Source organism: Elephas maximus, chromosome 11, assembly GCF_024166365.1.
Source record: "Elephas maximus indicus isolate mEleMax1 chromosome 11, mEleMax1 primary haplotype, whole genome shotgun sequence".
Taxonomy (NCBI): Eukaryota; Metazoa; Chordata; class Mammalia; order Proboscidea; family Elephantidae; genus Elephas; species Elephas maximus.
In genome coordinates, this window is record NC_064829.1 from 71,214,428 (window position 1) to 71,237,222 (window position 22,795).

The 22,795-nt window shown below is 38.2% G+C and overlaps 1 protein-coding gene across 1 annotated transcript in view; it reads left to right on the plus strand.

Moving 5' to 3' along the window:
* The window catches only part of PHLPP1 (PH domain and leucine rich repeat protein phosphatase 1), a 214,760-nt gene that overhangs the window by 157,250 nt on the left and 34,715 nt on the right, over positions 1 to 22,795 (plus strand). The window contains exons 7-10 of the mRNA XM_049900477.1: positions 3,354 to 3,556; positions 5,129 to 5,189; positions 8,325 to 8,420; positions 13,997 to 14,152. Coding sequence (XP_049756434.1) covers positions 3,354 to 3,556; positions 5,129 to 5,189; positions 8,325 to 8,420; positions 13,997 to 14,152 — 516 coding nt within the window. The remainder of the gene's footprint in view (positions 1 to 3,353; positions 3,557 to 5,128; positions 5,190 to 8,324; positions 8,421 to 13,996; positions 14,153 to 22,795) is intronic.

Genomic DNA, 22,795 nt, shown 5'->3' on the forward strand with positions numbered 1-22,795 from the left:
TGGCTGCACATACTCTTAAAGCTTCATCTTCCCTCTTTCATCTCTGTATTCATTACTTCCCAATCTTCTCTAACCCTTACTTCTTTTCTTGGGGCTGATTTCACCTCAGCTGCCAACTGGATAATCTTCACCTTGGTTTCCACTGTTGACATACGTAACCAAATACATGTGAAATAGAGTGCAGTTTCTTTCTTTACTCTGCCAGTTCTTTCTTTGCATTCCTGTTTTTGCTGATAGCAATACCACTTTATTGGCTGAGCAGATACAGGACATTTGGCATTGTCCTTCTTATGTCTCATCTAATCCTACCTCTACTTCTGTTATAGCACCAGATTCTGTCAGTTCTTCCTCTGTATTAGCTTCTCTTGTTCATCCCTTCCTTTTCCTTCTCACTGCTAATGTTATTTCCTAGCTGAGTGATCTGCATTCGTTGTGCAACGCTCGTAGGCAAGTGCAGTCCTGCTCAGAGCCTTCAGTTCTCATGCCTCCTATCTGGTTTCAGCCCACTAGCCTATAAGTCCTTGGAGAATGAGGTTCTGTCTCTGAGCTGATCACAGTGCGGTTCATCAGCTTGTGCTGGCAAGCCAGCTGTTTGCTGCTGTTCCAAATGAGCTATGTACAGAAATAGAGATGAATCTTTTAGAAATGTATAGCAATTCAACATTGTCACAAGTGCTTTATAGGTGGTCTCATCTCATTAAACAGGAGATAGACTAATTTAGATGTTGTTGAACTTGCATGGTGTATCACATGTGGTGTGAGCTATGTACGAGTCATAGCCTGTGCTCTGAGGAACCTTGTACTCTTGCACGGAACATGCCTTGTGCTTTTCTCTTCAGTCCTAAGATCCTCCTGCTGCTTCCACAGGCAGTGTTTGTCCTCTCCATTTACATCTGTCAAATTCCTCTAGTCCTCTGGGATTCCTATGAGGGTTTCCTGCTCCATAGCATCTTGTTGTGCCATTCTCTGTTCTTTCATTCATGGCATTTATCACATATTTGTCATTATACATTATTTTTTAAAGCACATCTGATTTCCCTCACTAAATTACAAAACCTGGTGACAAACATCACATTTTATTCATCTGTATCCCCACAAAGACATAGGTCATCACCATCGCCATGGTCCTTCACAGTTTGCAGAGTACCAGTTGTTAGTTAGGTTCGAACTCATAGCAACCCCATGTACAACAGAAGGAAACACTACCTGGTCCTGCACCATCCTCACAGTCATTGCTTTGCTTGAGCCCATTTTTGTAGCTAGTGTGTCAGTGCAGCTCATTGAGGGTCTTCCTCTTTTTTGCTGACCCTCTGCTTTATCAAGCATAATGTCCTTCTTCAGGAGTTGGTCCCTCCTGATAACATGTTCAAAGTGAGGCTAAGTCTCGCTAACCTCACTTCAAAGGAGCATTCTGGCTATACTTCCTCCAAGACAGATTTGGAAGAAAGTACCAGTGAGTATATTATTCATTTCCTTTCCACTGCTCTGTAGAATAAGGAAGGTGTTATCCCCATTTTACAGATTAGAATTAGATTTGCAGAGATGTTAGGCGACTTGCGCAAGGTTATGTATGCAAGGTGTTGAGCAGCAAACTGGGACTAGAACATAATGCTTTTTCACACCGCCTCTCTAAAAAATTCTCTACACATAAGTAAATGCTCAATAAATATTTATGAAGTAAATAAAATGGCTGTATTAACTGAGGGCATTATTGGTTGGAAGGAAGCTTTAATCACATTTGCGTCTTTAAAAAGTTCATCCTGAGTAAGTGTGTTATTGTGTAAGTTTAAAACCTTGATATTTGAATTATGGTGAGACTTGGCAATTTAAGCTGAACAGTGGTAATGTTAACTTCCCTTTCATTATAGTTTTTCTTTTGTCTCATTAAACCAACCCTTTTGTTATTTTAGTGTTAATATAGTGAAATTGACGGGGACTCTTTCAAATAAAGATAATAATGCAACGTTATTAAGATTATTTAAATGTCGATTGGAGAGGACACGGGGCATTTTTTCAACTTCTTTAGTCTTGTTGTATCTAAAATGAGATTTTATTTTTCCTAATTCTGTGAACAAATTCAAGTAATCGAGTGAGCATTTGGAAGTAGGCAAATTGCTGGGTTGGGGCCAGTTTTTTAATCTTACAACCTGGAATAAAAAGAAATGGAGCCCCCCAAAAAAAAATCCTCTTGGGGACATTTGAAGAGGCCATATGCTGTGCTTGCATGTTGACGAATCCTGGCTCTTTGCTGTCACTCATCCTTGTGTTTCAGTGGTTCATGATATTGCTATTAATAATTCAAGTTCCATAATTTTATTTTAGTTTTTAAAGGGCAGAAATTCACTACAGAGAACCTTTGGCTTTGTGTTTTTTCTAAACTCTAGCCTTAATATCAGTGCTCTTCTAACCAAATACAGGATCTTAGCACTTGGTGGTGGTGGTGGTTGTTTATTTTTGAAGGACTTGGGCATAGCCTAGCAAATTGGGAACTGAGATGGTCTATTTTTCTTCTCTTTGAAGCTAAGTGGATCTTTGTTATATTGGTTCAGTCCCCATTGCTACTTCATTATCCTCTGGCAGCTCACCCACAGCATCTTTGGCTAGTTAGTTAACTAATTACAGTGAAAGCCAGAACCTGTCAGAGGAGGAAAATTCAAATATTTTCTACTAATAGAGAACAGTAGAAAAGTAGTAAGACTGCACCCTGTCAAAGGAAGAAAACTTTTGAGACCCAGAAAAACAGGGCAGTCCCATTGAATTCTGGCTTTCACAGGTTTCATTGTATAATGGCTAGGTATTCTTCCAGTTTTTCCCTTTGCCTTGCTTCACCTTAGAATTGTTGATACCCATTATTGTCCTTTATTTTATGATTTCTCAGTGAATCCTAAATGCCAAACTTTAGCATTTGTTGCCCTTTGCTTTTTCAAGTAGTGTTTTAGAGATGGGGCTAGCTTTGGCAATCAGTCCTTGGTCCTGAGCAGCTAAGATCCGTGTTCTTGGGTTCCTACATCAGTTGCATATATGAGCCCCATTCGTTCCTTTTTTTCAAGTTCAGGCTTTAACCCTGTCCCCTGTATGAATGCTCATCCACCTGCTCACCCATCCCCCCCCTTGAAATGAATTAAGGTGAATTCAGTGTGCTTGCTCCTTTTCCAGCCATAGACGTCTAAATTTTGTTTGAGAGAACGACTTTGTGGAGTTGAAGCCAAAAATTGCCAGAGAATCTGGCCGATGCTGAGATAAATTACTAAGAACTATAAATCCTTTGTCATTACTGCCATTTTCGGGTGTGGCTGCCCATTTATCATATTGTAGTTAATTATAGTCTCTATTTGTATCCTTCTTCCCTCAAGATTGAATGTAATTAGGAAGCTAATAGCAGATGAAGTGGACTTTCTCCAGCATGTCACCCAGCTTGACCTGCGTGACAATAAACTGGGTGATCTAGACGCTATGATTTTCAACAACATCGAAGTTCTGCACTGTGAAAGAAATCAACTGGTGACTTTGCGCATCTGTGGCTATTTCCTAAAAGCACTCTATGCCTCTTCTAATGGTATGTAACCTAGACCACATCAAAGTTTCTCTTTTTGTTCCAAGAATTTACCCAGCGCCATTATCTCTGTCTCTCTTTGATTTTCCTTTCCTCATTGTAGTAAAATAAGTGTCAGATTTTGCTAAAAGTCATAAAAGGAGAATGCTGGTTTGGTATTTAAGGGAATCAAATCAAAAAGGAAACTGTGGCTCTTCTATTGTTCCTAACTTACTATTTTTTTTTTTTTTCCTCTAACGTGATGTGTAGATAATTCTCCCTCTTTTGATTTGGCTCATGTGCTTAAAGGAAGGGGAAAAAATGGACTGTTCTTTGAGCTACTTTGTTAGGGTAATAAACCTGGAACCTTGATTTAAATATTGATTTGTAGAGAGCAAGGAAGTTCCATTTCGGACTCTATTCAGGATCTCAAGTTTCATGTTGCACGAACAAAAGGAACTTAGCTTAAGATAAACCTAAATTATATGCCACACACACAAAAAAAAAAAAACCACAAGGATACTATAAAGCAAAGGTCTGACTCCTATAATATCTCTTCCTCAGTATTTAAAAATTATGGTCATTCTGAAAAAGAACAAATCATATGGACATATGTTTATTAAGGAGAAGATTTCAATTCCCTACAATTAGAGAACTGAATGAAAATTCAAAGGCAGAAAGCTATTTACTACTGTAAGTCCAACAAATGTTTATCAAGCAATTGTATGTATAGAACAGTGCTTGAGCTGTAGAGGACAAGGGATTTTTTTTCTTAATGTGCTTACTGTAATCTCATCGGAAAAACTAGCCAAACCTCAAATAACTACAGATCCTAGTCTGACCAGTTTGGCTAAGCACTTGGGGTTGATAGGATAGACAGGAGGCATGAAGTGGGTGTTTTGAAATAGGGGAAAGAGGAAAGAATCAGAATGTGGATTGTTGGGCTGATGGGAGAAGACAGGTACTTCTGAACTAATAGGTTCTGTTGGAGAGTGGCAGGAAGTGATTATGGGATGCATGGTTGGTGTCAGATGATGAAGCATTGAACTTGTTACCAGAAAGTATGAAAAGCCACTGGAGATTCTTAAGCAGAGGAGACGTGTACTGGAAGTGATACTGTAAGGGTTGTTAATGTGAAAGCCATTGCAGAATATACTTATGGGAGTAGAGTGGGATAATCCACTACTCCATGAATCCAGTTTATTGTGAAGGTCTGAAGTGTGAGCTGACGAGGACTTGCGGTATGGTGGTGTGTGGGAATGGAACGGGAAAAATGGTCACAGAAAGCATTTTAAGAAGAATCAGCAGAATAGATGTAGATGTTGATTTGAGGGAAAGGAAAGTAGAGCCAGTGCTAAAAGTGGACGTAACAACCCTCAGAGTTGGTCTCGGCCAGTTGGGCAAGAAGGAAAGAGAGCAACGAGCTACCTTGTGATTAAATTAGATATTCTCTTTACTTTCCCGTAATTTCAAAGTTGTACAAATGGACGTATTATACTTCCTACCCTAAGCAAACAATGGGGATGATATTCTGCATACAGAGTCTCTGTGTCACTTGAATAATAATGTTTTGTGTTTTTTTTTTCCCCCTCTTAGAACTTGTTCAACTTGACGTTTACCCAATTCCAAATTATCTGTCGTACATGGATATTTCAAGGTAAGGAGTCAAGTCCTACGGCACTTTAGAGTCTCAAGTGTATTGTGGTTCAGACCAGAAGAAATCAAGGTGTCAGTGTGGATACTAATTTAGAACACCAGCTTTGGGCTGGAATGATTAGTAAATTGAGGGTCATAGGGGTAGAAGGTCCAGTAGCTGTTTAATTGTATTGACCTGTTTTGGTGTCTTTCCTCGAAATGGTGAAAGTTCATTTTTAAAAGCCATATTGTACTATATTTCTTTGATTTTTTCCCCCCTCTTAGTTATTTTGTTATATTTGTTTTCCCTCAGATATAACTTCAAAACAGTATTTACGATTGTTAGATTGCTAGAAAAAACAAACTAGATTCTGTTTTTTGCAGTGTGAAATTTGAAGTAGAGGAGCCCTTAAAAAATAGCGAGTAACCCTATCAAAACAGGAATTCTGTCTATCCTGCTCAGTTTTTTGGGCTCATTTGTGACTATACAACTTTTGTATACCAATTCACCTCTGCGATCTATCATGTTTGAACCTGTTCCCACGAATGTCATAGTAGATTTTTTCCTGCAGGCACATGGGTAAGCATGACTCTGTCTATAGCATTTATTTACACAAATTAAACTTTAATAATTTTAACACTCTAAAACTAAAACTCACTTTGAAGGTAATGCCAAAGGAAATACCCCCCAATTTTCTGAACAACCAGAGCACGTGAGAGTATGTGGCCCCCTCAAGGTGATAACTGTTAACCCACTTCAGCATGCAAATTCTGATGTTTGTTAAGAGAACAGTCACCTTACTTTAAAATTACAACTACTTATAATTTTCGTGCACAGAATTTGCCTTTTATCATAAAAATACAAACTTAGGAGTTATTTTAATAATATAAACCAAAACCAAACCAAACCCATTGCCACTGAGTTGATTCCCACTCATAGTGACTCTACAGAAGAGAGTAGAACTGCCCCGTAAGGTTTTTCCTAGGAGCAGCTGGTGGATTCGAACTGCCAACCTTTTGGTTAGCAGCCGAGCTCTTAATCACTGCACCACCAGGGTTTTAATAATATACTCAATCATAATTATGTAAGAATATGTCCATATTTAGCTATTGTAAGAACTATTTCAATTTCAATTTCACTACAAATTTATAACTGTAAAATTACAAAATCCTCTAAGAGTTGCACTTAATGCATTTCCTACTAAATACATGTCAACAGTTTTTTTTTTTAATTTAATGAACTTAAAGTCAGAAATTACCTGATTAAGTTCCTTTTTTTTCTTTCGGCCCTACATGTTATTGTCTTCAGTTTTTTAATAAAAACAGTACAATAAGAATGGGATTTACATGCATGGGTATGTATAAATATCTTGAACAGATTTATTTCAGAGTTGGCCATGGTGTGAATCTATTTTCTTTTTGGTTTATAGAATATAATTGGCAAATGGTTCCCATTGAAACCCCTAAGTGAGACCAAATAGGAAATTCTTACATCATGCTTGTCCCTGACTGCCCTCACATAACTCGCTACTGCACCCTCCTCTTATTATGTGAGTGTTTTATCTACAGGAACTGAGCTGTCATCAATCATAGTGCTTGGTAGGTCTTTAAAAAAAACAAAACCCATTGCTGTGGAATCAATTCTGACTCATAATGACCCTATAGGACACAGTAGAACTGCCCAATAGGATTTTCATCTTTATGGCAGCAGATTGGCACATCTTTCTCCCATAGAGTGGCTGGCAGGTTCAAACCTTTTGGTTGGCAGCCGAGCGCTTAGCCCCTGCACCAGTGAGGCTCTGTGCTAGATCTTTAGAGTTCCTCAGATTCAAAGTTCCAGGTGATTTTATCACTTATGGGAGTTTTAATTTCTATATGTTCAAGTTACTGTGGGAAACTTTCATTCCTCAGTCTTTTTGAGATATTTTTTAGAAAGTAATTACTATAAAATAGAATAAGTATATCTATAGGGCTTCAGAGCTGGAACCATATGTGCCTGTATAAACACTAAGCAGAAAATAATACCTTCTATTTCTGTATTTTAATTGAAAAGTTAATGACAAAATTAAAGAACATGATTTTTAAAACACACACAATTCCACCACATAAACATGACACCATCTTTACTTTTCTATACCATCGCATCGCATAGCTCTTGTCCCAAGCATCATATTTTTACAGAATTATTAATCTGTTCTTAAAGAATTGTAGTCATAATATACACACCATTTTAGATTCTTTGTGCCTGAATTACATATTTAAAAAAGAAGGCAAAAGGCTAACCATGTATGGAGATATTCAAAAGAGTAAGTTTGTCTAAGTTGACCATTCATTCACTCATTTAATAATTAAAATCGCCGTTACTTTTGTTCACTTTTTTCTGGTAATTATAATTACCGTCTAATGCCTGTGTGTGGAAGCTCTGGTGGTGTAGTGGTTAAGAGCTAGGCCTCTAACCAAACGGTTGGCAGTTCAAATCTACCAGGCAGTCCTTGGAAACCCTATGGGGCAGTTCTGCTCTGTCCTGTAGGGTCACTGTGAGTCAGAATTGACTTGAAATCCTGAGTATTTGAAAAATCAGCCATTGAAAACCCTATGGAACACAGTTCTACTCTGACACTCATGGGATCACCATTAGTCAGAATCAACTCGACGACACCTTTTTTAAAATTGTCAGTGTACCTTTTCGCTTCTGTCATTTTAAAATCACTTCTCATGCTTCCCACTTCTGTATGATTGTGCTTTCATAAAGACGGTTAGAATTGGGAAGTATTTTAATGGTAAGGGCACAATGCAAATTTGAAAATAAAACTATTTTATGCCATTTGACTATTAACTGGAGAGAGAGAGAGTGGGTGAGTGAGTGTGTGTGTTACAGTATAAGGCATCCTCCCTAACCCTGCTTGGGTCTATAGACTTTTCAGGTAAGTAGTTCTGGGATCCAGACTTTTTAGGCTTTAGAAATAATACAGATGATATAACTAATGTCCTTCCCTACTTTTTCTTTATTTCTTTTCCCTTATCACAATTTATCTTGCTTCTAGATTAAAATGAACATACATATCCTTTTGATTTATTCTTTGTAATTATTTTTAGAACCACACTTCAGGCCAGATTCCAATTAAAAAAAAAAAAAACCTGATATTCTTGTGTCTAGGAACCGCTTAGAAAGTGTGCCTGAGTGGGTATGTGAAAGCCGAAAGCTGGAAGTTTTGGATATTGGCCATAATCAAATATGTGAGCTCCCTGCACGGTGAGTATGGCAGATTGAATGAATGAATCTCAAATGAAGCAATTTTTTAAAAATTGCTGATTCCATGTTTAACTTGTTATTATGAACCTCTAAAGGTATATGATCGATGTCTTTTTGTTTTCTTGTAAAGAATAAGAATCATGAAATCTACGTGCTTGGTAAGCTCGGCAAATGTTTTAGAGTTGTATTGTCCAGTATGGTAGCCCCTAGACACGTGTAGCTATTGAGCACTTAAAATATGACTAGTCCTGACTGAGAAGTGCTATAGGTATAAAATGTACACTGAATACAAAATATCTCATTAACAAACTTATGCTAATCACATGTTAAAATAATAATATTTAGGATATATTGGATTAAGTAAAATAGACTATGAAGTTAATTCATCCATTTCTTTTTATATTTCTTGATGCGACTACTAGAAAATTTTAAATTACATATGTGGCTTACCCCCCACGTGTCTGTCAGTTTGTCCTACTGTGGGGGCTTGTGTGTTGCTGTGATGCTGGAAGCTATGCCAGCAGTATTCAGATACCAGCAGGGTCACCCATGCAGGACAGGTTTCAGCTGAGCTTCCAGACTAAAACAGACTAGGAAGAAGGACCCAGCAGTCTACTTCTGAAAAGCATTAGCCAGTGAAAACCTTATGAATAGCAGCAGAACATTCTCTGATACAGTGCTGATATAGTGTTGGAATTTTGCAAGACCAACGACTTCTTGCTTGCAAATACCTTCTTTAACCGACATAAACGGCGACTATACACATGGACCTTCCTAGATGGAACGCACAGAAATCAAATTGAGTACATCTGTGGAAAGAGACGATGGAAAAGCTCAATATCATGTCAGAACAAGGCCAGGGGCCGACTGTGGAACAGACCATCAATTGCTCATATGCAAGTTCAAGCTGAAACTGAAGAAAATCGGAGCAAGTCCACGAGAGCTAAAATATGACCTTGAGTATATCCCACCTGAATTTAGAGACCATCTCAAGAATAGATTTGACGCATTAAACACTGGTGACCGAAGACCAGACGAGTTGTGGAATGACATCAAGGACATCATCCATGAAGAAAGCAAGAGGTCACTGAAAAGACAGGAAAGAAAGAAAAGACCAAGATGGATGTCAGAGGAGACTCTGAAACTTGCTCTTGAGCATCGAACAGCTAAAGCAAAAGGAAGAATCGATGAAGTAAAAGAACTGAACAGAAGATTTCAAAGGGCGTCTCGAGAAGACAGTATTACAATGGCATGTGCAAAGAGCTGGAGATGGAAAACCAAAAGGGAAGAATACGCTCGGCGTTTCTCAAGCTGAAAGAACTGAAGAAAAAATTCAAGCCTCGAGTTGCAATAGTGAAGGATTCCATGGGGAAAATATTAAATGACACAGGAAGCATCAAAAGAAGATGGAAGGAATACACAGAGTCATTATACCAAAAAGAATTAGTCGATATTCAACCATTTCAAGAGGTGGCATAGGATCAGGAACCAATGGTACTGAAGGAAGAAGTCCAAGCTGCTCTGAAGGCATTGGCGAAAAACAAGGCTCCAGGAATTGATGGAATATCAATTGAGATGTTTCAACAAACAGATGCATCTCTGGAGGTGCTCACTCGTCTGTGCCAAGAAATATGGAAGACAGCTTCCTAGCCAACTGACTGGAAGAGATCCATATTTATGCCTATTCCCAAGAAAGGTGATCCAACAGAATGTGGAAATTATAGAACAATATCATTAATATCACACGCAAGCAAAATTTTGCTGAAGATCCTTCAAAAACGGCTGCAGCAGTATATCGACAGGGAACTGCCAGAAATTCAGGCCGGTTTCAGAAGAGGACGTGGAACCAGGGATATCATTGCTGATGTCAGATGGATCCTGGCTGAAAGCAGAGAATACCAGAAGGATGTTTACCTGTGTTTTATTGACTATGCAAAGGCATTCCACTGTGTGGATCATAACAAACTATGGATAACACTGGGAAGAATGGGAATTCCAGAACACTGAATTGTGCTCCTGAGGAACCTTTACATAGATCAAGAGGCAGTTGTTCGGACAGAACAAGGGAATACTGATTGGTTTAAAGTCAGGACAGATGTGTGTCAGGGCTATATTCTTTCACCACACCTGTTCAATCTCTATGCTGAGCAAATAATACGAGAAGCTGGACTATATAAAGAAGAACAGGGCATCAGGATTGGAGGAAGACTCATTAACAACCTGCGTTATGCAGATGACACAACCTTGCTTGCTGAAAGTGAAGAGGACTTGAAGCACTTACTAATGAAGATCAAAGACCACAGCCTTCAATATGGATTATACCTCAACATGAAGAAAACAAAAATCCTCACAACAGGACCAAAGAGCAACATCATGATTAACGGAGAAAAGACTGAAGTTGTCAAGGATTTCATTTTACTTGGATCCACAATCAACAGCCACGGAAGCAGCAGTCAAGAAATCAAAAGACGCATTGCATTGGGCAAATCTGCTGCAAAGGATCTCTTCGATGTGTTGAAGAGGAAAGATGTCACCCTGAAGACTAAGGTGCGCCTGACGCAAGCCGTGGTATTTTCAATCACATCATATGCATGTGAAAGCTGAACAATGAGTAAGGAAGACCAAAGAGGAGTTGACGCCTTCGAATTGTGGTGTTGGCTAAGAATATTGAATATACCATGGACCGGCAAAAGAATGAACAAATCTGTCTTGGGAGAAGTGCGGCCAGAATGCTCCTTAGAGGGAAGCATGGTGAAACTGTGTCTTACATACTTTGGACATGTTGTCAGGAGGTATCAGTACCTGGAGAAGGACATCATGCTTGGCAGAGTACAGGGTCAGCGGAAAAGAGGAAGGCCCTCAACGAGGTGGATTGACACAGTGGCTGCAACAATGAGCTCAAGCATAACAACGATTGTAAGGATGGCGCAGGACGGGGCAGTGTTTTGTTTTGTTGTGCATAGGGTCACTATGAGTCAGAACTGCTCGACGGCAGCTAACAATATGTGGCTTACATTATATTTCTATTGGATAGCCCTGTACTAGAATATTAGCTGTTATAAAAGAAATCAGAGTTACATTTTAGTCCCAGGAAGGCTCCATTAATTTTACTTTGTGCCTCAGCCACACATTCTAACTGTAAATTCAATCCTCTTTTTCGAAAATACTTTCTGCCCCTGGGGTATTATGTGGACTAATTGAGCATTTAGGTGACCCAGAACATCAGTCACCATTGTCTAGAGAAATACTTAGGAAATATGCCCTGTGGACAGCTTAGAGCGTGTGTGTGTGTGTGCGTGCCCCTGTTTGTCCGTCTGTGTGTCCCATCCCTTTTACAAGAGGAATAACAGCAATGAAAACAGGCCACTACTAATGAAAATAAAAAATTTGATGAAAGGTTTCACCTTATCTTTACTCCCATTTTCTCTCTATTCCCCTTCACCTCCCCTCACACATACACAACACACTTATTCACTGAAGGTCTTGTTAACAGGTCAATAAGTCTATACAAAATTTCAGCAAAATTGGAGTATGTTGAACCATGCCATCTCATATTAAGCATTTATGACACAAATGGCATCTTTAGAGGGTCGCTGCAGCACAAGCCAGCAGATAGCACACTAGGGTCAAAGGCCTGGTTCAGTATAGGCTACAGGAAAGGTATTCTATATATAAACAAACAAACACAAGATAACTGGTATTTTATCCAATTTTCCCCAAAGCTGATTAATCATAGATTTGCTGTACTCTTTTTACAGGCTTTTTTTTTTTGGATCCAAACAAATGCTTATTCAAGACAAACCCCAAATGCTCTGTTGTCAAATAATTTAAACAGCATTTTATTCTGACGGACAAAAACAATTTGTATTGTTCTCACTTTTGTGGTGTTCTTTGGTTGCAAACTGTATCAGCCGTATCATGGATGTAATACTCAGGCAAGGCACTGATTCATCAGAGAATAATTTAATAATCAAGCTTTGTTTAGCTAAGTAAGGTAGGTGAAGGTGCTGCCAAAACATAAATGGATCTTTAAAAGTGGGAATATATTAAAAGGGAAAGAAGATATTTGAACTAAAAAAGAATTGAGCTAAATCCAGTAATAAGCATTCACTACTCTTCTTGGAGTTTATCAAATCTACTTTTTAATTGGAAAAGCCAAGGTAAGGATTTTGTCACCTATCTTCCAGTTATTTTTATATCAAAGGATAAAGAAAATATATATGTGAAAATAATAGATAACACTATACCACCTTCTGTGAATCCTAAATTATACCTCAGGCCCAGCAATATAGTAGAATTGGTTACCCAAAGCCAGAATTATTGGGTTGACGTGACCATTACAGAGAGACTGTGCCCTATGACCACCTCCCCTAGCATAAATGACTGAATGGCCATTCTGGATCGTTTGTCTAACCACACTGATATTTAAACCTTCAAAGTTAGGCATTTCAGATATCTTTAATGGTGGCCTGTGGTATTACACTGCTGAAGCAGGTTTCACCTCTGTGAGAAAAGACAGTAATTTTTATATTTAAAGTGACTAAAGTTATGGCTGTAGGGTACAGTAATTTTAACAACTTTGGACACCAGGAAGTGAGATCAGAATGTTGGAAAACAGAAAGTGGATGAAGAAGTCCTGTTTTTCAACACCATGGGTTCTTATTACATAGTGATTGTGGTGGAAATCATACCTTCACTGTTCCGTAGTTGCCAGATTTCTGTGTTTCCAGGGCTTGTTTTATTCTCTACAACCGAAGGGAAATCTGAAGTGGTCGTAATGCAGATTTACATGAGGTTAACAAGTACTCATCATTTGTGACAGTTCTGATAACCAGTAGAAGAAGCACAGCCATGATCCCAAACAACTCTTTAGGGCTGAAAAGAAAATAGTAGATCGACTGTATTTTAATCTCTTCAGGAGGGAGTCTCTACTTTGGTCTAGGATTAAACCAAAGAGAAAACAAAAATATACAGATTTAGGAAAGTGAGCAAAGAGGGAAATAATTCTGATTGTGAAATGTAGTATCCGAGAAAAAATTATCCTTTCCTTAGTTGGCTTTTTTTTTTTTTCAACTGACTAGAAGATTCCTTTTTAATGTTGTTCCTATCAGTAAAGTCTGCTCTGCTGTAAAAATCTAGTACAACCAGGCCTACCTGGTTATAGAATACAAGGGTAAATAACCCTTGTATTCTAGGGTTCATACAAGACACAAACCCTGACCTTGGAGAAGCACAGTGCCTTTTAAAACTTGCCTTGTGCACCCAGCAGTCCACGTTAGACTGCTTTTTTCAGGATTTAATTTTTTTCTTCTTTCACTAAGGAGCTTCTTTGCACAATATCCCTTTTCATATTTCCGTCTACTCCCGCTTTTTTTTTTTTTTTTTGGAAACATGGAAAGTATTGAAATATAAACAGTTTAAAGTTTGAGCTTAAAGTTACTTAAAATTACTCGACATGAATTTATGATTTTTAGAGAGATTGTTTTAGGTATTCTCCTACTGTTAATCATTTTTTAATCATTACTCCAAAGTAGCGCTAATTAAGTTGCCTCTGTCTCTTGTTCCTTTTTGTCCAGCTTATTTTGTAATAGTAGTCTCCGGAAACTACTGGCAGGACACAACCAGCTGACAAGGCTACCTGAGAGGCTAGAAAGAACCTTAGTGGAGGTCTTGGATGTGCAACACAACCAGCTTCTTGAACTGCCTCCTAGCCTTCTGATGAAGGCTGACAGGTAAAGCAGCTTGTTCTATATATGCTTCTCTCTGTCTGTAAGATAACACCCATTTAGCATTCTTATCTTGTGTGGTCTGAGACCACGTGCGTGAACTTTCTGATTATCCATCTATCCTAATGAAGAACATGGTTTTGCCAGCCACTTCTTTGACCATTTTTTAGGGAATGGAGGTGGGGGTATCCTAGAAATTAATTTCTCTGCTTTCTGGAATGGAGAAGTAGGTTAAGTTATGCATAGGTATGTGTCATGGGGGTGTACGTAAAACAAGGATGAAAGGTATACTCCTGTATTGCTACCTGGTTTAAACTTGTACAGGCCACTCCACAGACTTAACTTAATTTTCTGAAGATTCTCTGTTCCTGCTTTCACATGTTCATGAGTTTGGTGACGGAGATAGAGTTTCCTAAAGTTTGCTCATATTTAAATAAGCTATTTTACTTTGAACAAGCAAAATTTTTCTAAATATTTGTAACTTGTTTCAGGAAGCATTTAAAGAAGTTATTTTGATTTGGAGGGGAGGGACTAGTTTAAACACTAAGTGAAATTCTCTTTTCTGTGAAGTGTTGCCACATGCAGACCTTTCTTTAAAGAGCTTTTGAGTAACTGTGACTGTTAACTTATTTGGAACATCTTGTTTGCCTGAGAGCCCAGATTATTCCCTTGTGAGTTACACCAAAATGCTCCATAGCCTGGTGGCCTGGATCATTTTGACCTCTGCTAACGTTTATTTTTAGTGACCAACTGTAACTTTAGAGACATTAGGAAGGATTTAACTTTTAGTGTAGCTTATTATGAAGACAAAACAGTAACATTTAACCTTTATGCTCCTAGAACTAAAGAGAAGAATACGATGATGGATCTTTTTGCTTGAACAAAATTGTTTTAGATAGGTTTCAGCATGTATGATTTTTTTTGTGGCTGAAACTGCAGTCTAAGAAGTCTGGCTCTCCTAAACTGAATTAGATACCCCATCATATGTTCCCAAGTCCCCTGCATGTACTTCTGTCCTCTACTTATCACACAGTGTGTTGCAATTTCTGCTTGACTTGTCTGTCTTTACCATTAGATTATAAATTCTGTGAGGCCAGTAATGGTCTTAACTATAGTTTTTATCCTCAATATCTTGTGTGGTGTCTGGAAATAGCAAGGTGTTCAACAAATATTTGCTTAATTGTAGAATTTAATGACTTTTAAATGCTACCTGTATTCCTGGATTTTCTTGTCCTCTTTTCCATTATTTTTTATTTAGCAAAGATACAGTTTATATTCAGTAAAATGTACAACTCTTAAGTGCACTACTCAGTGAATTTTCATGCATGTATGCACCTGTGTAACCATCACCCAGATTAAAGTACAGAAATCTTCCAGCATTCCCTTCCTTCTCCTTTTGTTCTATTTTCCTCATTTTTTTTTCTAGATTATCTTCAATGTATTTATGTTACAATGAATCCTTGCTAGAACAAATATATAGAGAAATGATGAAATCGTGAGGCAATGGGTTTGTCATATTGTAATTGACCAGTGCCATGGCATTCCTCCTACAATAAGGGCAGTGTTTCCAGATAACTGAAACAGTTACCCTTCCTTTTCCATTGTATCAAAACACAACCTGTAGCATACAAGTAACTCTACATGTGTGCTTTTGTTGTTGTGGACGCTGTGGTATCTGATTTCCTCCCCAGATGATAATTAGAAGTTACATTGTAACTTTGTATTTTCTTTCATAAAGTGACCTAGACAAAATTGGGCTGCAGACTTGTAACGAGAATCTTACTATTCGTCTAGAGTTCTACACTGAAACTGTAGAAGTACAGTAGATGGATTCAGGTTTTAGGTGGTCTTTGAGTGAGAGAAGTAGGCCCTGGTGGCACAGTGGTTAAAGTGCTTGGCTTCGAACCCACCAGCTGTTCCACAGGAGGAAGATGTGGCAGTCTGCTTCAGTAAAGATTACAGCCTTAGAAACTCTATGGGATAGTTCTACTCTGTCCTGTAGAGTCACTGAATTGGAACTACTCAACAGCAGTGGTTTGTTTTTGGGTGAGTGAGAGAAAACCATTTCTGTCTGGAATGTTATTAGCAGCTCCTTTTCTTGGCCAAGACAGATAAGATCATGGATAATAGAATAGGTAAGTGTCTCAATAGATAATAATCATTCTTTATTCATTTGTGTGGATTTGATTTTAAAAGGACAACTCTATATATTTTTCATTCTTTAAAGGTAATCAGTAAGTAATCAGTGACTGTCCCTGGTGGCGTGGAACAACATATTTCTAAAGGTGCCCACAGTTGTAGTTGAGAAGACTGTATTTTCATGCTTAGGCATGTTTAGACCAGGATTTGAGCAATAGCAACTGCAGGCTTCTGTTGCCTGACAGGTGGTTCTGCCAACCCCCAGACTGAAAACAACCACTGTGTTGACTGCTGACTTTGTGACCATGTGCAGATCACTCTAAACCTCAGTTTTTTCATCTTGTAGATTGTGTATGGTTCCCAGATAGAATCTGTAACTGGGAAAAGGGAAGGCTGTGTGAGCTGGAGTATTTCTAGTAATGTACCATGGAAAAATTAGGACCTGAGTTGAGTTGCTAAAGGAAAGACATTGCTGTTATGGAAAACGGTATAAGCTAAGCTAACAATGTACTTTAAAGGCAAGTAGGCAGAACTGACCATAGTCCAAACAGAATGGTCTATCTAGTGCAAACTGCATTTTGGAAAATAGAGATTGTTGTGGGGGGAATTAGCCAGCCTCTGTAGGTCTTCAGAGAGGTGGACAGGACCATGCTAAATGCCTCTCTGGCACAGGAGAGTTCTGGAGTAAGGACTCCCTGGAATGAAGGTTTGGGTGAATTATAAGGAGCAAACATCCCAATTTTATGAGAGAGAAGCAAATGACCAAAAAAGGTGAACCATGAAACTTCTTCAAGAAGGCATATTCCAGTGCCTCTTTTCTCCAACCAGTATAATGGCTACATTTCCAGCATAGCATAGCATCTGGGCTAGTTAATAATAACTCTGAGTCAGAACAAGAAGTTCAGAGGTTTGGTTATCTCAGACAGATAGGATTATGATGGGGGTACGGCAGAAATGATTACAGGCAGACTCGGTTACAAAGGTGCAACTTACTGACAACTCATCGTACTTAAGAAGGGGCTGCCGTAAAGCCTATTATATTAAAATCTGAGTTAAATACGGTCGTTCGTAATAATGCATAAACTACTTTGTGAGGCTCATGAAAACATCACGTGGTTTGGAAATGTTTCTGAAAGGTTATATATGCCCAGGAAGGTAAAAAATGTATACTTAGACAAACATTCAACTGACACTAAACAAGAATCATATAGACCTGTTCTGACTTACCTACAAATTCGACTTAAAGACAGACGTAGGAACAGTTCTCACTCCTAATTCGGGCACTACCTGTAGCTCTTATTTAAACCACATCTTTCCATTATCTCACTTGTTAAAAGACAAGAAAAATGGAAGATTCTGTAATGATTCTTACCAAACTACTGCTTCTTAAAGAGTTAATGCTTTTACTTATTTTCTTTCCAAAACCCAAACAATAGAGATTTTACTTACTACCCCTGAACTTCTAAACAACTTTTTACTATATATATATATATATATATATATATATATTTAATTGATGCATACTCTACATTCAGGGAAATGTACACATCTTGTGTATTTGGTGTGATGAATTGGTGGGGGTTATAAACCAGTGCAGACAGTTGTGGAACCAGGTCAGCCCACAAGACATTAAACTTAAAATGTTAAAGAGGGTTTTTAAGGAAAGAATCTTTCCAGTCTGTGCTCCATAATACAAATCATAAAAAAGATATAGTTGCTCCTTTTTTCATGCATTTTTTGCAATAATAAATTGTTATTACCAGTTCTGTGTTTGGTTATGTAACAGAGAGCAGGCCTGAATACAAGTGTTCGTAAGTTAAAAATGGCTTAGTTCATGCTCTGAGTGGAGGTTGTAGCTTGAAGCTTCAAGAGAGCTTCAGAAGAACATGTACAGAGCAAAAGACCACACTTTCCCTCTCTTTCTTGGGAATTTTTCTTTAGCTCTGAGTCTTGTCTGCTCAAGTAGATTTAGGTATAATCTTTTGGTTTTAATTACTTGACATCGTCTGTTAAATATTATTTTAGAGTAGTACATACCAATCTGCTTTACCTGGTAGTGAGAAGTTATTTGGGGAAATCTATTTTAAATTAAATGATTTAGTAATATTTTCATCTGCCTCTCAAAACTTTAGACAATTAAAATTCTTATGACTTGAGCTAGTAATTTCAGCTTATGAATTTACTCTCCATTTTCATCTTTGAGTTGTGTTTATTTTGATTTGCTCTTCACTGGCAGCTCAAAAGCTATAGACAGATATGAAATATGATGGACCATATGTTCTGTTGGGTGAACTGGATCGTATTCTATTCTGAGTCTTATGGGCCTGGATCTTTCATCTTACCTCTTTTTGCTTTGAGTTGAGATTTTCTTGATGGAAGCACCCAAAAGCATTTCAGATAATCAGTTTTCACCAACAGATGGGCAGGGGTGGGGAGTAGATATTCCCAACTGGGTCAACAGAGTACATAAGAAGCTGCCTGAGGTCCTGCCATCCTTCTGTTCCTTTCTGAAATCTTGGCACTTACCGATTCCCAGTCCACCTGGCATCTGTACTCTCATCCTGATGAAGTCAGTCTTATTAGCCAAGCCAAAATGGACCCTATGAAGGAGATTTGTAGACTATCTTTGTGGGCGGACATTAAAGCAACCAAAACCAAACCTGTTGCTGTCAGTCAGTTCCAACTCATAGCAACCCTATAGGACAGAGTAGAACTGCCTCATAGAGTTTCCTAGAAACACCTGGTGGATTTGAACTGCTGACCTTTTGGTTAGCAGCCGTAGCACTTAACCACTGTGCCACCAGGGTGGACATTACGGTCTGTTTTAATCCCTAGTTGGAGCAGTATAAGGTATTTTCAAGTGTAGGAGTGGGAATGTGTATGCAAATGGAGTACATGCTAATTGTTCCTTTTGTATTTTTTAAATATTCCCAGATATTAGTCACTTTCCAGACCATAAGCTTTAGTGACTCAGACAGAATATGTGTAAATATCATGGGGGCTAAAAGAGAAGTAAGAAAAAATTGGGGAGCGTATGATCAGTTGACCATGACAACTGGTGTCTTTTGGCAAAGACAGATTATTCCTGGCATTTTAAAGAGCTAAACTGCCTACACCGTGTTTTTTTAGTGAAGAAAGCTATCTAGTAAAGTTCAGATGTTTTGAGAGCCATAGTGGAATCAAACAGTGTTTTTCAGTGTCTGTCTTCAGAATCGCTGGATGCTTGTTAAACGTGTAGATTTCCGGCCCTTATCACGGTCCTACTGACTTAGACTTTGGATAGCTTGGGGATCTGTTTGATTAACAAGCTCCTCCATGATCCCACTTCTGTTTTTCTAAGGAATTTTTTTTTTTTCTAAATCATGACTAGGTGTCTAATTTTATCCAATGCTTTTTTTGCATCGATTGATACAATCATGTGACTTTTCTTCTTTAGCCTATTAACATGGTAGGTTACATTGATTTTTACATATTGATCCAGCCTTGCATCCTCTGAATGAACCCCACGTAGGTAGGGTGTATAATTCTTTTTATATATTGGTTAATTCTACTTGCTGATATTTGGTTAAGGATTTTTGCATTTATATTCAGACAAATGATTTAAATATAGAATATCTGGTGTGCCTACAAGTAGGTAAATCCATGTGGTACCAAATCCTGTGTTTTGTTTCGAGGACAGAATTTGGCTGTAAAATTTAAGGGTGTGCTGGAAATTACTAAGAAGCAAACAAACAAAACAAAACAAGAACACCCAGACGAACCTGAGCCAGATGGGCAGAATGTGCCAAGGAGGAGTGGAGCGCTTGCTTGGGAAGGAGGAGATGGATTTGTCCTACTGCTGTCGTGGGTGACTTTCCCGATGCTTTAGGGCAAGGGGCATATATGTGTCTGTTCTCTATGACTTCTGCACTTTCTGCTAAGAAACTTTTCTCAATTGAGTACTGTGCTGTTGATTAACCTGTTTTATGAACTCAGTTTCACGTGCTATGCACATGTGGCCTTCAGGTTACCTGAGTAGGTGCCCTGCTTGACCTCCGGTTTTTTCTTTTCTTTTTGTGGAGGGAAGGTTAAAAAGACCCATTAAAATGTCCTCAGGAAAAAGTTTTCATTAATATTTTCTTTAACATTTGAATTTTGGAGAGCTCTCCAAAATTCAAATGTTAAAGAAAATATTAATTTAGTTATGAGTCAGAATCGACTCGACGGCACTGGTTTCTGGGTGTGTTGGGGAACAGTGGACTCTTGAGATTGAAGAGAGATCTGGGTTTTATTTCTGGCCCTGCCACTGATTACTTTTTAACTGTTGCCAAGTGATTTAGCTTTTCTCAGCTTTGTTTTCTGTCTTTTGTAAATACGACAGGAAGGGACTCTTTGGGATGATTGAGAATCCAATGACCTGGAGCATAGGAAAGAGCTGTGTCTCTTCAGGGCACCTTACAAATCAACAGAAAGCAGTGGTGTCAGGTTACTGCCTTTTCTCTAGTTAGTAGAAAATGGTTCCATAATGAGAAGAGTTATATGCATGAAATGTCTTTTGGTACATTAAACGGTCTTCTTATACAGTTATTACAAAAATCTTTAAAATGGTTATCACGGCATATTGAGACCAAACTCAGTGCTTTAGGAATTCACCTCTTTTAGAGGGCTGAAAGCAGGATGTGGGGCTGTGTAGCCTATTTATTCAGTAAAGCTGTTATCCATACAGGCAAAAATCTGCACAATTAGAGTCATTCATTCTGCTAGAATGTTTAGTAAAGCAGAAAGAAAGTTTTATTTGGCATGTATTCAAAAAGACAAAAGTGGGAAACGGACAAGCATGCTGCCAGAGCTAATGTCTGCCCGAATCTGAGGAGGGCTACAAAATCATGAGTATACATTAACATCCCCGAAATGGGCAGAATCATTGAAAGCTTCACCTTTTCACAGATTGGCTAGAAACTGTGGTCTTAAATTTTGAATTGCCTTTCTTAACAATCATTGGTATAGATTTCAGTAAGGACAGTGAGGAGGGTCTTCATTGGTCCAACAAATTTCTATTCACTAAATGTTAATAGAAATAGTTAAGAGTGGAAAGTCTTTTGTCTTCTGTTAGATTGGCTTTATGTGAAAAGTTTCCCTAAAAGATAATTTTCTTCCCTAAAAGATAATTTCTTAGATTTTCTCATCTGTTGGTAGTCTTTATCTCAGGGTCCAGTTGATGTGTCCTGTGAGTCTTGGTGGGCCCAGTTTCAGCTGAGTCACGTTCTCTATGCTCAAGGACAGAGAACAATGATTCTGATATTATTTTCTAAATCACATCACAGCCATTACATCAATTTAATTTGTCTTCTGCCAAAATATGCAGTGGGTGAGGTGGGGAGAGTGTTCTGTTTTTAAGAGAATGGGTATCAAGTTTACTTTCTGAGACCATTATAATCAGAAATCTGTTTAGTCCTGTTGTTTGCTGTTCGACCATTAACATGATGATGAAGTCAGACTTTATTCAGTTCAAATGAAGTCCTTTGGAACGAGCCCATGTAGTTTTAACTAACTTAGTTTCATTTCCTGGAGGATAGGGTGCAGATTCCCGCCCCCCCCCCCGCCCCCTTAATCTTCCATCAAGGGTAATAGTGCCTTAAGTACAGGCAAGTTTCAACAAGATGAGAGGACAAGTCTTTTTGGAAGTCACTTTCTTTGCTTCATTCAGATGGTATGAGGGGTTTTTAAGTTCCTGTTGTAGCTTTCTAGGGGAGCATTCACTTGTCAATGTTTTTTTCTTACAAAAAATCATTCCCTCTTTTTCTAGTCTAAAAATATGCAAACATTCGTGAATTCATTCTCTTGCCTCTTTTTCATATGTTTATACTTTTTTACTTCTTAGAGAATTGTATTTTAATGAGATTGTCAGATGGTTTCCTAGCCAACCCCAGTCCGTGATATTTTAGGGCGTTCAAATGTAAGAATAATTGTACATTGGAGAAATTCTTAACAGGGCATTCAAATCAGGTGGTATAAATGGGACCTAAAGAAACAGACTCAAAAGTACTTTAAAGAACTATGGTGCTGAAACTGGTTTCCTTCCTAATTCAAAATCATATCAGAAACTACATGAATGACCTTTATTTTCTTCTCTGTAGCACACACGACTATAATTTCCCATGACTATTTATGGTCTGTACAGCCCTTCTCTGACTTCCTTTTTTTTTTTTTTTTTAAATGTCAACGGAATACGTATTTCTTTAATGGAAAATGTTCTATTTTGGGGAAGCTGCTTTTCCTCAGATAAGAAGTGTTGGAGTGTGTGTGTGTGTGTGTGTGTGTGTAGGTTTGGGGAGGTTCGAGACTGGAGAGTTAAATCAGTGAATTGAGAGTTTGGAATGACAGTCCTGGTGAAGACCCCTGAATAAAAAACCTTCTTTTTACCCCACATTGAAAGTAAATGTGTACTTGATACTTCATATGCTTTCGTTTTAAGGTATGTTTTATTATTTTTTCCTAACAAAGTAACAGAATAATCCTGAATCTAATGCT